The sequence below is a fragment of the Zingiber officinale genome, chromosome 8A, assembly GCF_018446385.1.
Source record: "Zingiber officinale cultivar Zhangliang chromosome 8A, Zo_v1.1, whole genome shotgun sequence".
NCBI lineage: Eukaryota > Viridiplantae > Streptophyta > Magnoliopsida > Zingiberales > Zingiberaceae > Zingiber > Zingiber officinale.
In genome coordinates, this window is record NC_056000.1 from 45,616,969 (window position 1) to 45,638,294 (window position 21,326).

Here is a 21,326-nt window from a genome sequence, read left to right on the forward strand (position 1 = left end):
CTCAAATATTTCGACAGTGAATAATCATTCAGATAAACAGAATAGACGAGAAAAGACTTTGGATAACACTTCCAAAGTTTAGCTGTAAGCTTTTGGCATCAGCTATTTAACTTTTGGAACCGTCTAATTTTCAGGTGACCAAGTTTCTTATCAGTTAGAATAAATTAAGAAGTGATTATTTAGATGGCTAGTATTCTTAGGAAAATTTTTTCTGGAAAACACCCCAGCTAAGATCCGTTGCATCAACTAAAGGAAGCTGATAATAAGGGTACTTTAGGGTTAAAAAATATAATAAGATGTTATTTTATTTTTAAAAGCACGTTTTAACCCATTAAGAACACTCTTTTTTATTTTTTCTAAATTTTTTTTTTGTCTAATATTATCTCTCCCCTACTTTCCATATCTTTGTGAACTTTCTTTGCCCTCAGAATTACTTGCGGCGAAAGAATATCAAGTTATTCTATCCTTAATTATGATGTATTTGTAATTATAAGATATTAATGGTAAAAGAGGAATACGCAAGATATTGAACTTTTGAATCGTTGCTTTCTGATTTATAATTTACATAGAACGATCACCCTAAATTCGGTGTTCACTTGTCAGTGTTGTCGCTGCCCGTCAAGTAATTATTGATGGTTAATTCAAATTCTGAATAAAAAATTATTGAAATGGAAAACAATCCAATTTAATGTACTGTGAATTGGTGGTAAACAGATCAAAATTGAAAATGTGCCGGATGATAACCAGTCACCAGCGCCAAAACCCTAGAAGCCCCACCGCAGCCGTTGCCAATCCCGTAGGAAGGGCAGCACACCCGAGAGCAATGGTGCTCATATTCTCTATCCGCGAAGCCATAGATCAATCGCTATCTCCATCTCCACATGTTGCTTCAGATCTATCGATTAAGTGTTTTTCTCCAACTTTTTGTAGGGTGTCGATCTTGTTGCCCACCAACGGAGCAAAAAGGTTAGGCGTACTGCTTCAAAGTCCGACGATGCCTATCTAAAGCTCCTTGTGAGGGTGAGAACATTGTGGTCCTTATAATGTTCATCTTGAGTGTGGCGCTTATAAATTCAGCCGTTCTTCTTTTATTTGCTCTATAGGTTTTTGGTGCGGAGGACAGGGAGCAAGTTCAATGTAGTGATCCTAAAGAGCTCCCTCAGAAGACTGATAACTTTCATGACCGAAAATGTGAGTTATATTTATATCCTTTGTGTATGATGGTGTAGATGAATGGATTTTAATGCTTTTCAGCTTCTTTGAGGCCAGGCGAATAAGGTTGCAGTTATTGTTGGGACGGTGACCGATGACAAAAGAGTTTACGAGGTGCCCAGCTACCAAGGTGACGGCTTTGAGGTTTACAGAGACAGCAAGGGCGTGGATCCTCAAGGCAGGTGGGGAATGCTTGACATTTGACCAGCGTGCACTCCGAGCGCCTCTTGGGCAGAATATGGTATTGCGGTGAGCTTGAATTCTTCATATTTAAGACTAATGTTCTGCTGCCTATGGCTAATTATGTTATTTTCACTTTTCAATATGGCTGTGTTGATTTTGCTGTATGCTTGTGGTTTAAGAACTGATTAAATCCCCTTGGTATTGCAAAGTAAGGGTGACATGCAATTAATGTTCTCTCTTCCATAATCGTTTTTATTGTAGTAGTGATGATAACACTTTTGTCCCAGTTCAATATGACAGCTTCCTTTTAATGGAAGATCAAAGATCAAATGAGCATTGCTGTTCTTTGTTCTTTAGGCAGTCTTTGGATCTAAAGTAATATTTGAAGCAGGCTAAGCCAGTTCTTTCTCACTCCAACTTGGTTAACAAGTCAAACTAGCATTGCTTGATTTCTTATTGTTTAAGGGTGCATGTTCAATGTTCTAATTGAATTAGACTGCAAGTTGAGAGTTGTTTATCAGTTCTATGCTCTCATAGGTGGTTTGTCAGAAGTTTTATGATCCATCACTGGTATACTAGTCTCACTCTGTCAATGCTTCGTGTGCTCTAGATGGTTATCAAAATTCACTGTTTTTATTGTGATAAAAGATACTAAACATGGACAACTTTTGTATTCCCTTGGTGCCCAATGGAATAAAATTGCGAGTGTTCTTTTGTTACAAATTGTTTAAGCTGTGCTTGTTGTACTAGTCTCACTCATTCTGTCAATTGCTTTGTGTGCTCTGGATGGTTATCAGAATTCACTCTTTTTATTGTGATAAAAGATATGAAACATGGACTACTTGTGTATGCCCTTGGTGGCCAATGGAAGAAAATTACGAGTATTCTTTCGATACAAATTCCTTAAGCCGTGCTTGTTGTATATCCTCTTGCATGTTAAACCCATTTATCCTATAACTTATTCAGTTAATTTCTCTCTCTCTTTTTAATCCAATGATGCTCAATTAAACTAATGCTTTAAAATTTTAAAGATAGTGATGCTGCACATACAGTAAATAAGCTATCTGTTAATGCCCCTCCTTTAGTAATTTAAAGATCTTCTTGGTTCTTGTTTTCTTTATTCTTCTGGACTTTTGGTTTACTATGAAATTGCTTTAAATTGTAATTTCTTTGCTTTCTTTGAGTACATAAGAAGTTTTTATATGGACAACTGCTGTTTATATGGCACACAGATACTTTTAAGGGGTCCCAAGAATGCCCGAGAGGCAGTGAAGCACTTTGGCAAGGCACCTGGAGTTCCACACAGCCACACCAACCCTATGTCCGCTCGAAGGGAAGGAAGTTCGAGAAGGCTCGAGGAAGGAGAAACAGTAGCGGATTTAGGGTTTAAGTTCCTCCTGCTAGTTCTTCGTGGCCTGTTTAAATTTCATCAATTTCATTTATTGGTGTTTCAGAACATTGGTCATGGTTCTAAAATCATGTATTTATGCTCATAATTAAGATGTGGAATTATTTTATTATTATTTTATTAAAATTTAATTTGATTAAAATAATTTATAGTAGTTTTAGTTAAAGTTTGCTGTATGGTTTAGTAGTTTTGAACAAATATATTACATTTTCAGTTGTTATAATATTATTGAAGGGAAGTTGATGAAGTGATTTTTATAAGGTGAGGTAATTTTATATAATAATAATAATAATAATAATAATAATAATAATAATATATATATAGTAATTTTGATTAAGTAAAATCAAATTTATTTTATATTGTTGGCCAAACCTGGCTTGCAAGTTCGAGCTCGGCTCGTTTAAAGGGCTTGAGCTCGACTCATTTAAAGTGCTCGAGAACATGTTCGTTTATAGGTTCGTGAACTCGGGTTTGAGCTCGGCTCAATTAAAGGGCTCGCGAACATATTCAATGATGTGTTGAGTTTGGAAGTTTAATGTAGTAGTTTGGGATGTTCAATGATGAGTCGAGTTTATATTATTTTAGTTATTCGGTTTGTTGAATATTTATTCAAATGAGTTTTCAAGCTTGCTTAACAAACTTACAAAATGAGCTCAAAACGAGTCTTAAAACGAGTTTGAAAACGAGTCTGAGCTCGTTTAACGAGTTAGGTTCGTTAACTATGATAATCGAGCTAATAACAAATCGAGCTCGAACGGTTCGCGAGCTTAGTAATTCGAAAATTAGCTGAGCTTGATCCTTGTGATAAAAGTTGGATTTGAGCTCGAGCTAAGCTCAAGCTTGAATATAACTTAAATGAGCTAAGCTTGAGCTTGATACTGTTCGGCTCGGTTCGGCTTGTTTACATCCCTAATGGTGGTGCATAGAGCACAAGGAACTTGAGAACTTCTTGTGGGATATGGAGCAGTATTTCTTGGCTGCTCGTGTGCTTGAAACAGAGAAGGTGATAATTTCCAGCATGTACCTTGGTGGCGATGTGAAGTTATGGTGCAGAACACGCATGGTGGATGATGCCAATGTTGATCGGGAAAAAAATTGACACTTGAGCTCGGTTGAAGAAGGAATTGAAGACACAATTTCTCCCAAGCAATGTCTCGTGGATGACATGAGATGGGCTGAAACATCTCAAACAAAAGGGCTCTGTGAGGGGCTATGTCAAGAATTTACTTCTTTGATGTTGGATATTTCCAACACGTCAGAGGAGGACAAATTATATAACTTTCTGTACAGATTGCAACCGTGGATACAAATTGAACTTTGAAGGCAGAATGTGAGGGATCTTCTTGATGCTATTGTTGTTGTTGATGTCTTGTCCAATTTTCACTCCAACAAAGAGAGTTTGGATGTTTCTTCACCTCCCAAATTCATGAAGAATCGAAAAGAGGAGACGGAATTGAAGAAAGATTCAGCTAACAATCGGTGGAATGACAGGAAGGATCATTCTGCAGCTCAAGGAAACAACTTGAAAAACCAAGGCTGTTTCCTATGCAATGAATCTCACTTGGTGAGGGATTGTCCCAAGCAAGAGAAGTTGAATGTTCTCTTGGCAAAAGAAGATGATGAACACCACATACAGGAAGTTGTTTCTCTTATTAATCCTTTACCATTGTTGACTTCAATTGTTGGTATTGATGCTAACGGGAATAAAGGAAACGTGGAGGTTTATGAAGAGTCTATTAGCAAGGTCGTGGGGGACTATGCTGGAGCAGGAGGCTTGCATACGGAAGTGTTCGATGAGGGCATTGAAATCTTCTAGTGGGGGTGGTTTGTTAGCCCCTAACTTGGTGGCTCGGCTGGACATGAGGATTGGGTGTTGCTTCTTTGATCCAGCCTATTGGGCATGTGCGCAAGACACGCGACATGTTAAGTAGCGAAGACTTTGGACAGTGCACGGGGGTTGTCTAAGCCCAAGTCTTGCAGGAGGCAGACTTGACAAATGTTTGAGGCATGACATGCACGCAAGGCATGCCAAGTGGAGTGACAGCGTGGGGCTGTCCAAGCCCAAGTCTACAGGAGGCAAACTTGACAATCAGTGACCGTGACATGTGTGCAAGACATGCTAAGCAACGGTACAACGACGTGAAGCGTTGCCCAAGGACCAAGTGTGTAGGAAGCATACTTGGCATACATTTGAGCTGGACATGCGCAAGCATGCTAAGCAATGACAAAGGATTTTGACAATGCGTAAGGCACTGCCCAAGCCCAAGTCCATAGGAGGTAGATTTGGCAATCTAGCAGGTTTGGTATGTGTGCAAGGCATGCCAAGCAACAAAGCAACATCGTGGGACTGTCCAAGCCCAAGCCATGCAGAAGAAAGACTCAACAATGATCTAGACGTGGCTTGTGCACGAGGCACACTAAAGTAGGGATACAGTAGTGTGTGGGGTGCTGCCCAAGCCCAAGTCATGCACAAGGCAGATTTGACAATCTTCCGATCATGGCATGTGCGCAAGGCATGCCAAACAATGGAGACTTGTGACAGTATGTGAGTTGCTATTCAAGGCACTAGACATGTAGGGGCAGAATTGTTAATCATGCGAGAAAGGCATGCGTGCTGGGCATGTCAAGCAGCAACAAAGGTGTGACAACATGCAGGGCTACCTAACACCAAGTCAAGCAGAAGCAAAGACTTGGATTATGGCGAACACTAGGCAGGCAAATGAACTTATTCGTGGTGCCAAAGAAGCAGAGTCATTGTAGTGAACACTGGGCGGGCAGATGAACTTGTCCATGGTGTTAAAGAAGTGGAGCCATTGGGCGACACTGGGTAGACAGACGGACTTGTTCGTGGTGCCAAAGAATCCGAATCATGGTCAAACACAAGACGTGCAGATTGACACATAGTGTGGACTAATTCAGTAGAGCCATGGGGTAAAATACAAGCGGTGCATGTTGACACTTGATATGAGCCAATTCAACATGATGGGGCAACCACCATGTAACCAACATTTTGGCCTATTATAAAGCGCTGTTTTTGATTTTTTTTCAAATAAGGATGCTTTTTGTTGATGCTAAAAATCAGGAGCGTTCTTTATTTTTACCAATTTACAGGGATGTAAATGCAATTAAGCCAATTTGTCAGCGAGAAGCAGAAGCCAAGGCCCTTGGAAGGCAAGTAGAACTCCAAAAAACAAAAAAAGTATGGGTTTCCGGTGGTCTAATCTGGCCACCATCCGCCGGTCTCACCGCCTGTATCGCCACCGGTTCCCACGGAGCGATCAGCCTTCGGAAATTCTATCCGCATCCTCTCCATCGGCAGTGGAGAAAGGGAACCACTTGTTCACCGCCCTAAGGTGGCATGGCGCAGGCCACTCTCACCACCACCATCATAGCGATCGTAAGGGCTCCGAGGGAACATTCCGTCTGGGACTCGCGTCTGACGTCGCCCTCTCCGTCGGAAAAGGCCTCACCGGTTACCTAACTGGCAGCACCGCCATCGTCGCCGACGCTGCCCATTCCGTTTCCGACATTGTACTTTGATAGTTCTCGGAATTCTCTACTTTTCCTGTCTTATTTGAGTGGAATCGGTTGGTTTTGCTCAATTGTTTACGAAACTCTATGCGTAGATTGAAGCTTTAGTGGGATGTTGTAGGTCCTTAGTGGTGTAGCTTGGTGGTCGTATAGAGCAGCAATGGCCCCCAAGGACGATGACCACCCTTATGGTTAGTCTTTTTTTCTCCGTATAGGCGTTGTTTGATATGCACTTCTATTCGTTTGGGCTTTGAAAATCTGTTTCATTTTAATTTTTCCAAGTTGACTTCGTTCATCCATATAATTTATCTTCAGAGGTCTTGTCTCTTCATTTTTTGTTATGATTTTGAGTTGCATGTATTAGTATCCTAACCTGCTTCATCTGACATTTTATATGGGTTTTCAAGGAATTTAGTAAAAGTATTTGAGGTTAACTAAGAGACGTGGACATGCAAGCTATTAGTAGATTTAGTTTCCAAAAAGGTAACCGTTGGATTTTTTTTCTTGAAAAGTCAAACAATTACCTACTTGAAAATTGCGTTTACCCTTGTTTATGACCATACATGTAGTGTACATACTATTGAAGAATCATCTTAAATTTGGTAGAAGCTATAACAAATGGATTCTTATTTCTCCTCCATATCTGTGTTAGATAATGACACTCTGCTATGCCTGAGTCAACACCTGACATTCGTATTGATCACATGCACATTTCTAAAACTGCCATGTTGTGCACTTGGTTCATACTCACATCACATACTCATACCAAGTTCAAGTAACATAAGGTGGAAGTTCTAGCATTGTGATTAGCTACTACAATGAAATATTGGTTTTGTTTTAGAGAACACTGATGTAACTGTTATCTAAAAGTTTCTTGAAATAATTCTAACATGACTATCTCTTCTTCTAAAAAGAATCAAATTTGGATCATGCTCTGATGCTAGCATTTATCTTGGTTAACTCATCATTCTTTTAGCCATGAATCTATTGTCTAACCTCTTCAATGTGATTTTACAATTTTGTGAGGAGCATTGATAAAGCCAGACATTTTTGGACCTTTGGTTGAAGGTGATTCTACAAAGCATGTAGCTACCAACAATATCTCGTTCATCATGAAAAAAATTGAATCCTCTATTTTTTGTAAACCATTTCTTTCTGCTACATGTTCTTTTGACTCTTCTGTTTATTCTTTATGCCTTTCACTTTCCTCTCTATTTTATGTTTTTTCCTTCTTTTATCTCCTTGTTGTACCCATATGCTTCCTCCTCTCTCATATACCAATATCAACTCATACTATGTGTTTGTGTGTCTAAGATACTAGTTCATTACCCTTTAAATCATCAAATTTAGCATAGCTCTGCACCATGTGACTGGCTCAAGTTTTCAACTTCAAGTATAATAAATTATTGTCTTTAGCTCATGAACATGTTTCTAGAGCTGTCTATTTTCATTACATTCATTATTTTTACAGAAGGGGATACCTTCATACTTTACTACTCGAGCTTGAGGTTAGAATTTCCACACTGCACTATTTATCACCTCTTAGAAAGGCTAAGTTATTAACACACATTAACTACTATAAGATACATCTTAGTAGGAAAATGCGTCTTGGCAAAAATGAAGATGAGGAAATCCATTTCCAGTGAGGATAAAAGGCAGCAGGAAAGGGCATTTTCATTTACACTAAGTTGTCAAACCATTCTCACCTTTGTTTTGGTGCATAGACTCAAGCTCATGAGCTAGTCCAAGTATGAAAAAAATGTGATTACTAGGCACTAGAAATAGGGTTATGATCTGGTCCAAGATCAAATAATATTGCAATGTAGAAATCTTGCCACGTTGCCACGGCGGCAGAAATCCACAAGGCAACCAAGAACGATGACATCGAAGCTTTCTTCTTATGGCGTGGCAAAGCATAGTTGAATCCGCGGATAGTAACAAACATCAAAGGGCTCGCCAAGAGTTACCCATCGAAACCACTTCGATGTCTAAGTCATGGTGTTTTGATAAAAAGAAACAAAGTAAATATGAGAGGTAGAGGTAGAGTGAGAGAGAGAACCCCCCTCTGCGGAGCATGTACCAGACCCTTTATAAAGGTGATGTACCCATAGAGATCATGGAGAGGTGGAGAATAGATCATGGGGGAGTGGGGATTATGCCCCATGTCTTCTTGTGCCCGGTTGAATCAACTCGATGGCTCGACAAGTCGGATCGGCTTGGAAGTCGGACTGACTTAGAAGGGCGAATACTGCCACATAACCCCTGTGTTGACCAAGTTATGGAGCATACCACTCGGACTCTCTATTGACTAGTCAAGGGCTCATCACATGGACCTTATTTACCTCTGCATCAAGTCATAAATGAGCCATTTTGAGTCAAGCTAGACCATGTTCAAGCTTGTATATTAAAAAGTTGGCCCGTGCTGACTTAGTTGGTAAGTGTATGAGATAATAACTATAGTGGTCGGGGGGTCGAAACTCAACAGGGGATTTCATCACCTCTACGGACCCCGTCCATGCATTTGCCAATTTGGGTTCTGTTGAACTCCTCTCAATGGTGTGGGGTAGTCATGAGGGGGCCGCTAACATGGGAGTACCACATTATTTTGTATATTAAAATGTTCACCTTGCTGAGTTCAAGTTCAACCAGGCTTAATGATGTGTTTATGCTTGCTTATAAAAAAAAACTAGTTCTAATTTGACGAACATTCAACCACAACCATTAGGCATAAAATTAACTCAAGCCAAAAAATGGTATTCACTTTTATTCATAATTTGACATGCTAGACACTACCTGTAAGTTTGGATACTACTATTATTTACATTATCAAAATTTGAAATTCTTTACTAGGCATCACATATTTTCCATGTTTTTAAGTATCAAAAACTCAAGGAAACAATCTCTTGCAAAGCAGGATAAGACTGTGTACAATAGACCTTCTTCGGGACCTCACATTGGCGGGAGCTTCATACATCTAGCTGCCTTTTTTTTTTTTAAAGTATCAAAAACCTAGTTTGTTTATTCATTTTAGGTTTATTTTTCTCTATAAGTGTTAACAATAATTTGATTTATATTTCCACTGGTGCAAGGAAAGTTAGTAATTTCTTAATAATGATTGGGTATGCAGCTGTATATCCTTTTGCTTGTTGTTAAGCTTAATGGAAAATCCAAAAAAACAAGTTACATAAATTTGTAAAGATATTGTTTTCATTTGATGTCCTGTATATAAGGACACTCTAATCTAAGTGGCCAATAAAGTATGGGGTATATATTTTATCTGCATAACATGTGTATTTAATTTTAAGAAGTTCTTTATCAATTGACAAACTGAATGTAAAAATTCAATATATTGGATTTAATAAAGAACTTCGTATATGTAGTATATTGTATTACATAAGTCAAACATAGCCTACAAGTCATAAGCTTTGTTCATGAACATGTACAGCTCAAGAGCATCAGTCATGAAAATTAATGAGAAGTTAGTTATTTCCAGATTTCATTTGATTAATAACCCCATCCAAAAATATGTTTATCTTAGGGTTTTCACATTGTCATGTGGTGATGTATAGTTGCTTCATTATTTTTGCCATTTCTTAACTAGCTAAGGTTCTATCCTATGTTTATTTGGTTTGATGTATTTGAAGAAGTTGAATTTCTTGGCAAGAATGCGATGCATGTATGTGCGTGCGTGTAATATTACAAGATTGATTTTAATCAAATATAATATAAGCTCAAAATACATAAGTTCTCTAATTATGTTTTGACTTGTGATCAAGATCAATAGAAAATTAATAGGCACTCAAAATGAAAGTAACAAATAGAAGAATGAATCGTTGGCCCTCATGATTTTTCAAACAAACTTTTCAAACAAGAAACTAATCTTTTTTTTTTTTTTTTTTTTTTTTTTGAGAAAACTACTTGGGCTAGATGAAAGGAAGCTTTATGTCCGGTTTTAAAGGGACAAATCCACTTACAACTTTTTATTTTATTTTGCCATTTGTCTTATCTTTTAATTTTTTTCCTTTTCCCTAGGACATGGAAAGTTTGAGACTCTGGGAGCTCTTGGTATTTCCAGTATGTTATTGGTTACTGCAGGGGGGATTGCTTGGCATTCCCTTGATGTTCTGCTGGTATCTTCTATTTACCTTTCCATCATTCTCACGTATACAAGTTCATATGCATCATCAATGAGAATAAAACAGTTTGATGATGGCATGCCTGCTAAGCTTTTATGAATACTAGCTTTTGATTTTCTTTATTTGGTCTGTGTTTCTGTAACTGAGAAATCACATTTACTTTTCATCCTCATTCAATGGAGGGACAAAATCTGTGTAGTTGAGTTCAAATAGTTCTGGTTAACATGACATGTTGCTGTTATTGTATTCTAGATCCAGTCACTTGCCACATTGTTTGCTCATATAGTTTTTGCCTTGCATTTTCAGGGTCTTCTGACATCAACTCCAGATATAACCTCTTTCTCTCCGAATGTTGACCATCATAATCATGGTAGAGGGGGCCATTATCATGGAGTAGACTTGGATCACCCAGTCTTAGCTTTGAGTATGACAAGTATATCTATCTTTGTCAAGGAAGGGTATGTCCTGTAACTTAAGGAATATAGTTGTTTAGAGATAAATAGGAAGGCATAGCAATAAATAATTAACTGGTACTTGGGATTTGAGAGGATGAACGCGTTCATTTAATACTTTGCTGTTATTGATGGCTTAATAAACCATTTATCTGCTGGAGTATGGCTTATATTGGGCCCTAGGAATATAATTACCTATTCTTGGTATTATTTAGCAATTATTTGTGAATTTTTGTTGATTACTGATGAATAATATGTCTTTGAAGGAGACAAACTGAAAGTTCTATTGGTCTTATGTTCAGTCTTTTGTATATTTTTCTTAGCCACCAGTAACTAGGAATAACTTGACCTGGACGTGTATTTCATAGTGGTTTTGTGAAAATATGGATTCCTGCAATGTGTAAAATCTGTAAAATTTATATAAGTTTCAAGCATATTCTTACCAGAAACCCTGTTCTCTTGGCAACAATAGACTATATTGGGTGACTAAAAGAGCTGGGGAAAAGGAAGGAAGTGAATTGTTAAAGGCAAACGCATGGCACCACCGTTCTGATGCTGTGTCATCGATTGTTGCACTTATTGGTGTTGGTGAGATTTTTCTGGCATTGTTTTTATATAGAAAATGTGTGAATCCAATTGAAACAGGACCAAAATTGTTCTTCCTTTGGTCCTTATTAATCAATTACTTTGTTTCTATATTCTGATAAATGTAAGTTTCATTAGCAGTAATTTTTTTTAGAGATACAGTCAATGTTACTGCATACGTTGTGCTTGTTGCCAGTTTGAACAAATCTCAGATGTAGTTCTGTAAGATGTGGAGAAATATCTAGCATGTTCCTGTACTGTTGATTAAACCATATAGAAATATCTAAACCTTATTTTTTTTTTACTTTGATAGCTTAAACTTTTGTGATAGTTGCTCAACCTTTTAAGATGATATTAGAACTCTAGTCATGACATCGATTTTTGGCTTGTTCAGTTATTCTTCGTCTATTCTATGTTAGTTCTTTTTAATGTCTTGCAATTACGTTTTTGACTGATTTTGTCTAGGCAAGTTGATTTATCTGATGCAATCTCTCAATTGGCCAATTCAATTTTTGACGTAATCTTCACAACTTATTTTTGGTTGAGGCCAGTCATGAGAATGTAGAAGAATATATGAACATTATAGAGGAAGAGTATTGTTCATTTTTAATCTGTACTGACCATCGGGAGCCAACTAACTGATACTGATTCTCTAAGTAGCCATTGATAGTTGAAAGTGGCCTTATTTCTTTCAGAGTTGAGCCTAATCTGCATGTGAGTGGTGAGACCAGTTTGTGTTATCTAGCTTGATCAATATGTTGCAGAACTTGACTACCTGATGTTATGAACTTTTGTTTTGCTTGTATTCCCCACTATGTGGGTAAGGCTTGGTTGTTGTTGTTGTTTTTGCTGGTATACATATTTTTTGTTTTCTCTGTTTGGGCAAATTAAATGACTTTTATCATCATGTGTTGTTTGTAATGTGTTAGTTTAGTTGCTTGAGCATGTAGAAAGTTGACATTAACTTGTATTGAAACACAATTTTGTCTTAGCAAGCAAAGATATTAGAGGACTGAAAGCTGCAGGACATTCAATGATGATTTACAATTCAACTCCTATTAGATGGATTAATTTCATTTATATACTTTACTCTGATGTATAGGTTCAAACTTCCACGATGTTCTGTTTAAGTTTCAAATTGACTAACAAAACTGAAGAAAAGCTGTTGTAAAAAACTGAACTATATAGCCAGGAGAAAGAGCTTATAATAAAACAACTCTGCAGTTGCAAAAGATGGTAAGTTGAGAGTATGCAATCCTTGAAATTTTCTTGCATTTGCATGTGGTTGTTTGTGTCAATGCAACTGTTTGAAACTCTAGGTTCTCTAAATCTCCTTGCACTTGTGAAAAATGAGCTATTCTGTTTTCTACGTGGAAAATGGGACATTGAGCTAAGTAACTTTGTTCATTTTAGTCTGAAGTATAATGATTGAGAATTGAGAAAATTTCATCACAAGACTTGATATTTACAAGTTGAAGGTGAACTTGGATTTCCTTCTTCACGTTCATAATATACTTGTTAAAACATGGTTCATATGGTTCAGTTGAACATGTCTAACACTAAAGTAATGATGAATCCCTTGGCTAATTCATATGACTTGCTTTTGAAATTGGGATACTTGATGCTTTTTCATACTAACGCATCTCAAACTTGGTGTGGTCTTCTGTACAGGTGGTACTATATTGGGGCTACCTTTCCTAGATCCAGCAGCTGGCCTTCTTGTATCTGGCATGATATTGAAAGTTGGATTTAATACCGGTTACCAAAGGTAATCAATATTTTGTCTTTCTTTCATGCTAATATAAGGGGGTGTTTGGTTGATGGATTTGGGAATGAGGGAATGGAATGATAGTAAAAGATGGTGTTTGGATTGTGGGTTTGGGAATGACAATTTGGGAATGATTTCTAGATTTATGGGAATCAACCAAACCCATATAACTAGGTGGGTTTCATTTCCATTCCCATTCCCATTACATCTTACTATCAAACCCATACCCATAGTCATTCCCATCATTTAACCAAACGCCCCCTAAGTATTTATATTATCAAATATTTGTCTTTGCATTGTCTCCTTTTTTTAGGTGCATAACATTTTGATTTTAGCAATTGATGGTGTTTGATTATACTCTCTCTTTCCTAAAATATAATTCATATGATTTTGGTTGTCCCCTCCTATTCATTGTTCATTGCTGTTTTCAGCTTCATTTTAGAATATTTGTTTAACCTTCAAAAAATAATGAAAGAACTCAATTAGAAAACCTTTGTAGATGATTAAAGTTGGACGAAGATAGTAGGATTTGGAGACATAGCCAGAGCTATCTAAGTTGGTAAGAGAAGAAAAAAAAATTAGGAGAGCTTTGGAGAATGTTGAAATTGGCTTCAGCCTGCAACTAGTGGGAATAGAATCCGAAGTTAGTTTCAGACTTAGCTGCCTTTACGGTTAATTTGACATGAACATTGCAACAGATATGTGATCACGATAGGAGTGTGAAATGGTTAGTTTAGGCAATGGTATTAGAAATTTGTGTGATTATATAATTTATTAATATTATACTATTATATACACTTGCACGCAGTGGGTGAAATTGTCCTCATTGGGCTCAAAACTTTGATCTCTTCCCTCTCTCACTAACACCTTAGGCGCGAAAGCATTACCTGATTCCTATTAACCTTTACCTGGAGACTCCAAAATATAACAGGCATCTTCATCTTCAAGAAACCTCATTGTGCATCCCGTTCCAAGCTTTGTAGTGAGGGCCAGCCAACTCTCAAGCTTCACTGTGGTACACCTCTACCATGGAATATGCTGATATGTGCTGTCGTAATGAGTTCTGCCCCTCATTTTCATGGAACTGTCATGCTAAATTGGGCTCCATACATCGATGCCCTTTGCACTCTTACTCCTTGTCAGCCTAACTCGAGTGAGCCTTAATGAAAGCTTGTATCTCTTTGTGCGAGCGATACATTTTTTTTTTTTTTATATACTAGGCATCCAGATCTTACAACCCGACTAATCCTAGGGTAGATGGTCCGGCCCCACATTCCGTCCACCAAGTAAATTCTGGAAACAAGTCGGCCCATAGTCCGGCGGCCCAACACATCAGGTTTTCGAGCATCGCAGGTGTCCGAAAGTGCGCTTCTAGAGAATTGAACCCTCAACGCCTAGTGTATCCGCTGTGCCTCTTGCCAATTCGCTGTGCCCTGGGGGGCACTTCTGGATTGGTATCAAATGGTGCTATTGGAATGATTAACTTTTGATAGTGCAGTTCTGGATTCCATTTCACACCACAGGTGGAATGTTAAGTTTTGCTCATGCTGAGTGAATCAGAACAAAATTTTGCATCCAGGGGTCTATGATAATCAGACCTTATTTTGTCACAACGGAGAGACTTTTCTCTTGCATAATTCCCTATGGTGATTTTGACTTCCTAGATTGATTGAGATTTGGTATGCAAAAGAATAGTACATTACTAACTCTTTGATCATGCACAGGAAAAGAGAATTGTTAGAACTTAGAAGATGTGCCCAAATTAGAGCCTTGCCCTTCTTTGTGATAAAATTGCACTATATCTGGATTTCTGTTCAACTATCTTGCATTGATCGTACAACATAATATTAGGAACTAAAAAACCAGAAATGATGCTCGACAGTGAATTATTTTCCAAGGCTTCTGATTCAAGGAATTACTTTAAAATATTTATTTTGAATTTTTGCAGTCAAACTATAGTTTGAGATTGTTAAAAATCTGTGAGATGTTTTGCATAGAATTAATACTTATTTTAGTGAACTCTGAGCTAGTATTCAAATATATAGGATAAGATTGCTCTATTCTCATTCTTTAAAAAATTTCAAGGAAAATAAATGTTATTTAGTTGCACAATATATTTTTGTTACTACTCTGCTTGACTTCCTGGGATTCTTGTTTTTGTATTTAGTTTCATGGAATTAGTTGACGCTGCTGTAGATCAGTCTGTTTTGGTGCCCATCAAGCAGACAATCACTCAAGTTGAAGGAGTTAAGGTACACTAGTGTTTTTTACTCGAACTTTCAGAAATTGAACACTAGACTCTCTCTTATATCTTGGAATACTCATTGTTATCTTCATTGTGTTGCACTTACATAGATTTCACTTGATGATCTAATTAAGCAGCTTCACACAGGTCATATCTTGTTATATGACCCATCCTGACTCCTTTACGATAAAACATCAATAACATCAACAAACCTATTAGTTCCACTATAACATTCTCTTGTTGCTACTGTTATATGCATATAAGGTAGATTACCCTTCCCTGCATCTTGAAAGTATGCGTAAACATGTTCTTTTTCAGAGAAAGAAACTCAACAAACAACTTAGTATGTAGATAAAAACATTGAAGTACATGATTCATCTACAAATTTGATCCGTGCTAAGGTAAAATTTTGTATCAATTGGTCAAACCAAGTTCACATAACCTCTAAAACGATAAAGTCAAAAGTTCCAAACTCTATTGAACATTAAAGAATTGTTATTGTTCAAAGATGAACAGAAGATGTGTTGAACAACTACATTGACACTTTGCAAAACTTTTGCTGCATACTTGAATAAAGGCATCTAATCCTAGACATCATCATCATCATCTGGAAGGGTTCATGTATGAATTTATGTTAAATGCTTTGTTGGGATTTCATTTGAAGCTACAGATTGCAAGTTTGTGTATAGGCCTAAGATATGGATCTCTTGCTATTTGTTATGCATTTTATGTTTATATGAAATGCTTTTGCTAACATTGTAGGGATGCCATCGCTTAAGGGGAAGAAGGGCTGGGTCATTCTTATATCTTGATGTACATATTGAGGTATTTTTCACCACTATACTTGTTTTGCATGTACTTGTAGATAAGCTACACAAGTTTCAATTTTGTGGATATCTGGTGCTTTTATAGATATCTCCTGTTATGAATTTTTGGGCCTTTCTCATGCCATAGATCTCAGTTCCACCATATTTTTTTTCCTCTTTTGCTAATCACCATACTGAATGTCAATTAATTATCCAATTGTTGTATCTGGAGTTAAATGGAAACTTATTTTCAAGAGCTATACAAGAAAATCATGAATAAATACAACACGTTATTTAAGTTTCAGGACTGCATTCATAATTTACCCATTCATCTGACACTTGATAGTGAAATTACATCTTGTAATGTGATTGCCAAGTTTTATGGTCTATATATTTGACTTGTGAAGCTATTTAGTTTATGAGATTTTGTGCACTGTAGCATGGCAAGTCATTTTTTGGTTTTTTATTTTTCTTATAATTTATAGGATTACACTCACTTCAAGAATCATGGTTAATTTTTTTCTTTATTATTTATTTGGAAAGTCATTTTAGACTAATTTCCTCCATTGATTATACAAAGTTTTTTTTTAAACCCAGAGATGGTGATATTCATAGATGTTTAACAGGTTGATCCTTTCTGTAGTGTTAGTGCTGCTCATGACATTGGTGAGAGTGTTCGTCATCAGATACACAAAAATCATAGTCAAGTTGCTGAAGTTTTCATTCACATTGGTGAGCGTTGTGGACTTAATTGTGATTTTGTTGTATAAAAGCTATGACTGTAAGCCTAAGAAAATTCTTTAAACTTCAAAAAGTTGCTAACCAAAGAAAAGTTTAAAAAACTTTTAAGATTAAGGAGGATCAACCTAAGAAAAGTTCAAAAATTGCTTCAGTTTTCAATGTTATTTTTCCAACCAAAGGTTAAGCTCTTTCAATTTGATAACCAGAAGCTAATGAACTTTTATCTCATATGATCACTGCTTCCCATTGCCTCCGTGAAACATCCAATTAACTGAAGCGGTTTTAATCATTTGATAAATTGACCTTTATGAAACATTCAGTGTTAGTATAGTGGAGTTTTGTGAAAAGTAATTTCTCATGTTGACTTATTTTATCGCATACCTTGCTTTATTATTATTTGCACCTTTGTTACTATTTGTTTATTGTTTTGTTAGACTGCTGATATTTTAAGCTTAAAATTCCAGATCCATCATATTCTTACTGCTCGATTTCAGAAGAAAGAAAGAATTTGAAGGACTTAGAAGGCAGAGACTCCAACAGTCTTTCCAGGCATCAAGAAGCTGAAACCATTATTTCTGACATTTTGTCAAAGCAATTCTCTAAGGTATTTATTTATTCCTTGAAGAGTTATCTGATAACGCATGCAAAGAGTTGGTTTGATATGTAACTGTTTGTGACCACGTTTGGTCCAATACTTGGATAGAAGATGCCATCGAGAGAGAAAATGTTCACAAGGTTACCATCATCTGTGTACATTTTTTTTTATTACTTTTCCTTCTCTCTCTTTTATCTTCCATCCAACTAATTTGACTATTAATGTGGCAATGCAAGCAACACTTATGGTATATGTTTTATGTTTATGTATGTTTCAACTGCTTACAGAATTATTTATTTATTTATTTATTTTTATTTTTATCACGTATATGAAGTTTCAGAAATGTATAATCTTGGGTGCTCTATCTGTAATGACAGAGATGGATGGTTAACTGACTGGATGCCCACACTAGCATATTTTAACTCAATGCTTTTAGCTATTTTCTCATATCTATCCATCTTGTTTTTATCCTCCCTCTTTCTTTCCGCATTCTTCTTACTTCCTCATTCATCTTTCTTAGCTGATAGTTGTCAACACAAGATTTGCATAATTGTACATGATGTTTTAAAACTTTTGCATATGTATGTCATCGCTCTATGGTTGTTGAGCATTATGACCTTTGATTGGTGTGCAAGACATTGAAAAAAAAGATAAAATCATCACAAGTCTCATTATGATCATGTGTAAGCCAATCTTTCACTTGTGGGAGCTTTCCACAGGTGTGGAAGATGATTACTGTCTCTGTGTTTATAGCCCTTGTCGTAGAACTCTGAACCTAGTGTTAATATCCTCAGATTTTAATCCTGCTGAATAAAAATAGCAAACACTGACATCTTGCGCATGAAAGGGTAAAAATTCAAATAGTTTTGGTTCTAATTGACAAAGGAAGTTGGAAATACTGACAAAGAGATGATCCCATCCGATATTTCAGGAGGTTCAATATTTAACAATGTGAATATAGGCTGTGAGTTAATTCTCCATTTTGTGATGCATTACTGTTGTTTATTTAGAGCATTATTTTGTTGATTTCTGAATGTAGATCCTATGACACATTGATACTGTGTGTCTTGTTTCTTTCAGATGATGATTAGGGTTCTTTTCCAAATGATTCTTTAAGGGTTCTATTCCTCAATCCAGACCGTTAATATCTTTTTGAGCAATAAATCATTTAACTCATTTATTTTTTATCGTTGGCACTGAATATTATGTAGCAGCACATGTAGTGCAGAATCGAAACTTCCTTTGTTCTCACTTTTTAAATTTGCTCTTATTTGCGACTTACGACACATAACACTGATATATTTTTTTTCAGCAAATGTCCCTAGAACACATCACACTCCACTCATTGCAAGGGAAGATATTGGTTCAAGCTCTAGTCTCAATGCCTTCTGAGATGCTTATTAGGTACTCCCATCTTTCTGTCACCTTACAGTAGGCGACACCTCTCTTGATTTATTTTAGATGACACGAACATTCTCACTTATTTACATCAAACCACGTCTTAGTTTTCTATATTTTTTCACTTGAAGTGAGGCGATGGATATAGCCAAGAGAGCGGAAAAGGAGATCCTGGCAGCTACATCTAGTATCAACCAAGTCAGCATCCAATTACGACTAGGCAGGCCAATATCAAAGCATCATGAACCAGTGGTCACGGAAAAAGAAACAGAAGACCCCCAAAGATCAAACTGTCCAAGGTCAAATGTAAGTGTATCATAATAAGGTACTGGTGACTGAGGCTACGATCGCTCCCTCGCTAACAAACAACTCAATGATTAAGAATAAAGATGTATACGCACATTTTCTTTCCAAGTTTATGTCTATATACACCATTTCAATTTTATCAGAGCATCTGTGAGGGGTTGTGCATTTATCAGGTCTATCAATTCTCTGCTGAAGCTCTGTTTGTGTAGAACTTATAGGCACCGCAAACTTGTATCGTGCAAGTTGACCAAAAAGACAGTGATACACTTTTACATTGATTACAGAATAAACATATTGTATTTTCTGAAGTCATACTGCTAGTTGTTGAATTGTTTACTGATGATTCTGCCCATCTCATCCATGTGAAACATTTGGAAGAATGTTTACTCGATAAAGTTTTGGGCTGTGGCATTCTTCCACGTCTCAAACATGGCAGCATCACCACAACATGCCAATATGAATGTTACTTGTTAGGATTGAGGTGACTATCGAAGTTGTGTCAAATATGCGTGAGTCTAAGAATTTCGATTCTACGGACATAGTGAAAACATACGAGAATTCAACTTAGTATTTACTACCGAAAATGAAGAGGCTTTGGAGAATCAATTCAACCAATTGACCTAATTTAATTGCTCAAATCAAGTCTCATTTGAACACAAGGAAACATCCAACAAGTTGACACAAGTCCAACTCAATTCGTCAAACTAAATGGACCTAGCTGATGTTGGCCAACCAAACCAATTCGACTAACTGAATAAAAAGATAGTTAAGCATGTGAGACCCATAATAGGGCAGCAGTAGGTATTCCTTTTGTCTGCCATAATAAGGGGCACTTGCTTCACCTATGCAAGTCATTCTCTCCACCTCTTCATCACCATGTCTACTTAAAAAAAAAACTCTACACTCTTCTCTCTCTCTCTAGTCTTGTCTCCTATTCCTCCATCCAAATTCCTTTTCCCTCACAATTGAATTGAAAGAATTTCTTGGTTGTGTCTTTAAATCAGGGACCAACAAACCAGCTGCCATCCATCCGCTTTCAAAACTTTTTATAGTAATCAAATGACATTAATGAAGCTCATTAAAGGTATAGCTAGGGTTACCTTTTCAACAGACTGAAGGTGGTTTGTCAAGTGTATTTTGATTACGTTTAGACCATAATTCACACATATAGTTGGATGACTATGAGTCGAGTTCAATCGAGGTTGAACCAGGACTTGCCTGGTTAGCTCAATTAACAAGCTTGAAAATGGATAATAAATTTGTATTATCAAACTCAACAATTAATCAAACAAGTTTGAAAAATCTAAAAATTTCAAATAATAAAACAAATTTGAATTAAGAACTCAATAATATCTAAATAAATCACGCTCGAGCCAATCTTAAATCAAGTTTAAACTTATTTTAGGATTGCCTTGACTCAGTTATCTTATCAAAAAAAATTTGAACACCATAAAACTTAGTTCAACTTAACTCATTTATAGCCCTATTTACAAAGATAGTTTACTAGGCTTGGAAACACAATTTCATATTACCTACACTGTCATTGTTTTCTTGCAATACACATAACGACCATCGACGATTATTAAGGCCGCCAAAGGATTTTACCCTCATCAAAGGCTAGTCGGGATGATTAGAGCCTATCTAAAGTATATAATACTTATTAGAGTAAAGAATTATGATGAAAAGTATGTGTGTTCCATAATGAGTTCTTAATTCTTTGCTTGCACAATAAAACTCTTCATGAACTCCTCTTCTCGTACAACCCCCAAAAGTTGCAATCTCAAAAACAAAGATGCAGAGAAATCAAACTCTTAAATGATATCTTCTTTCTTTCTTTCTTTCTTTCTTTCTTTCTTTCTTTCTTTCTTTCTTCTTCTTCTTCTTCTAGTTCTTATCATTGTTCATGTTTGTTTACATTTGCAGACCGATTTCTCATGTACCTACCGATCTCACGATCGAA

The 21,326-nt window shown here is 36.6% G+C and overlaps 1 protein-coding gene and 1 pseudogene across 2 annotated transcripts; both read left to right on the forward strand.

Moving 5' to 3' along the window:
• The first annotated feature begins 76 nt into the window (after positions 1-76).
• Positions 77-2,940, forward strand: LOC122008777 (annotated as a pseudogene).
• A 3,017-nt stretch (positions 2,941-5,957) lies between these two features.
• LOC122008778 (metal tolerance protein 2-like) lies at positions 5,958-19,604 on the forward strand. 2 transcript variants are annotated; one of them, XM_042564617.1, is made up of 12 exons: positions 5,958-6,334; positions 6,456-6,525; positions 10,367-10,464; positions 10,777-10,928; positions 11,395-11,510; positions 13,179-13,275; positions 15,443-15,527; positions 16,283-16,345; positions 16,953-17,058; positions 17,532-17,671; positions 18,975-19,066; positions 19,192-19,604. In XM_042564617.1, the coding sequence occupies exons 1-12, from the start codon at positions 6,005-6,007 to the stop codon at positions 19,379-19,381; spliced, it is 1,539 nt and encodes a 512-aa protein (XP_042420551.1). In that variant the 5' UTR covers positions 5,958-6,004; the 3' UTR covers positions 19,382-19,604. The 2 variants fall into 2 exon arrangements, with proteins under 2 accessions (XP_042420551.1, XP_042420552.1); XM_042564618.1 differs by having other exon boundaries at positions 17,562-17,671.
• Positions 19,605-21,326: the final 1,722 nt, after the last annotated feature.

What these genes read in the sequence shown, in the direction of transcription:
- LOC122008778 (XM_042564617.1), top strand. Translation starts at nt 6,005, where the DNA reads ATGGGTTTCCGGTGGTCTAATCTGGCCACCATCCGCCGGTCTCACCGC. An exon ending in CCCATTCCGTTTCCGACATT is followed by an intron (nt 6,335 to 6,455) that starts GTACTTTGATAG and finishes GGGATGTTGTAG; the next exon opens with GTCCTTAGTGGTGTAGCTTG. An exon ending in TGTCAAAGCAATTCTCTAAG is followed by an intron (nt 17,672 to 18,974) that starts GTATTTATTTAT and finishes ATTTTTTTTCAG; the next exon opens with CAAATGTCCCTAGAACACAT.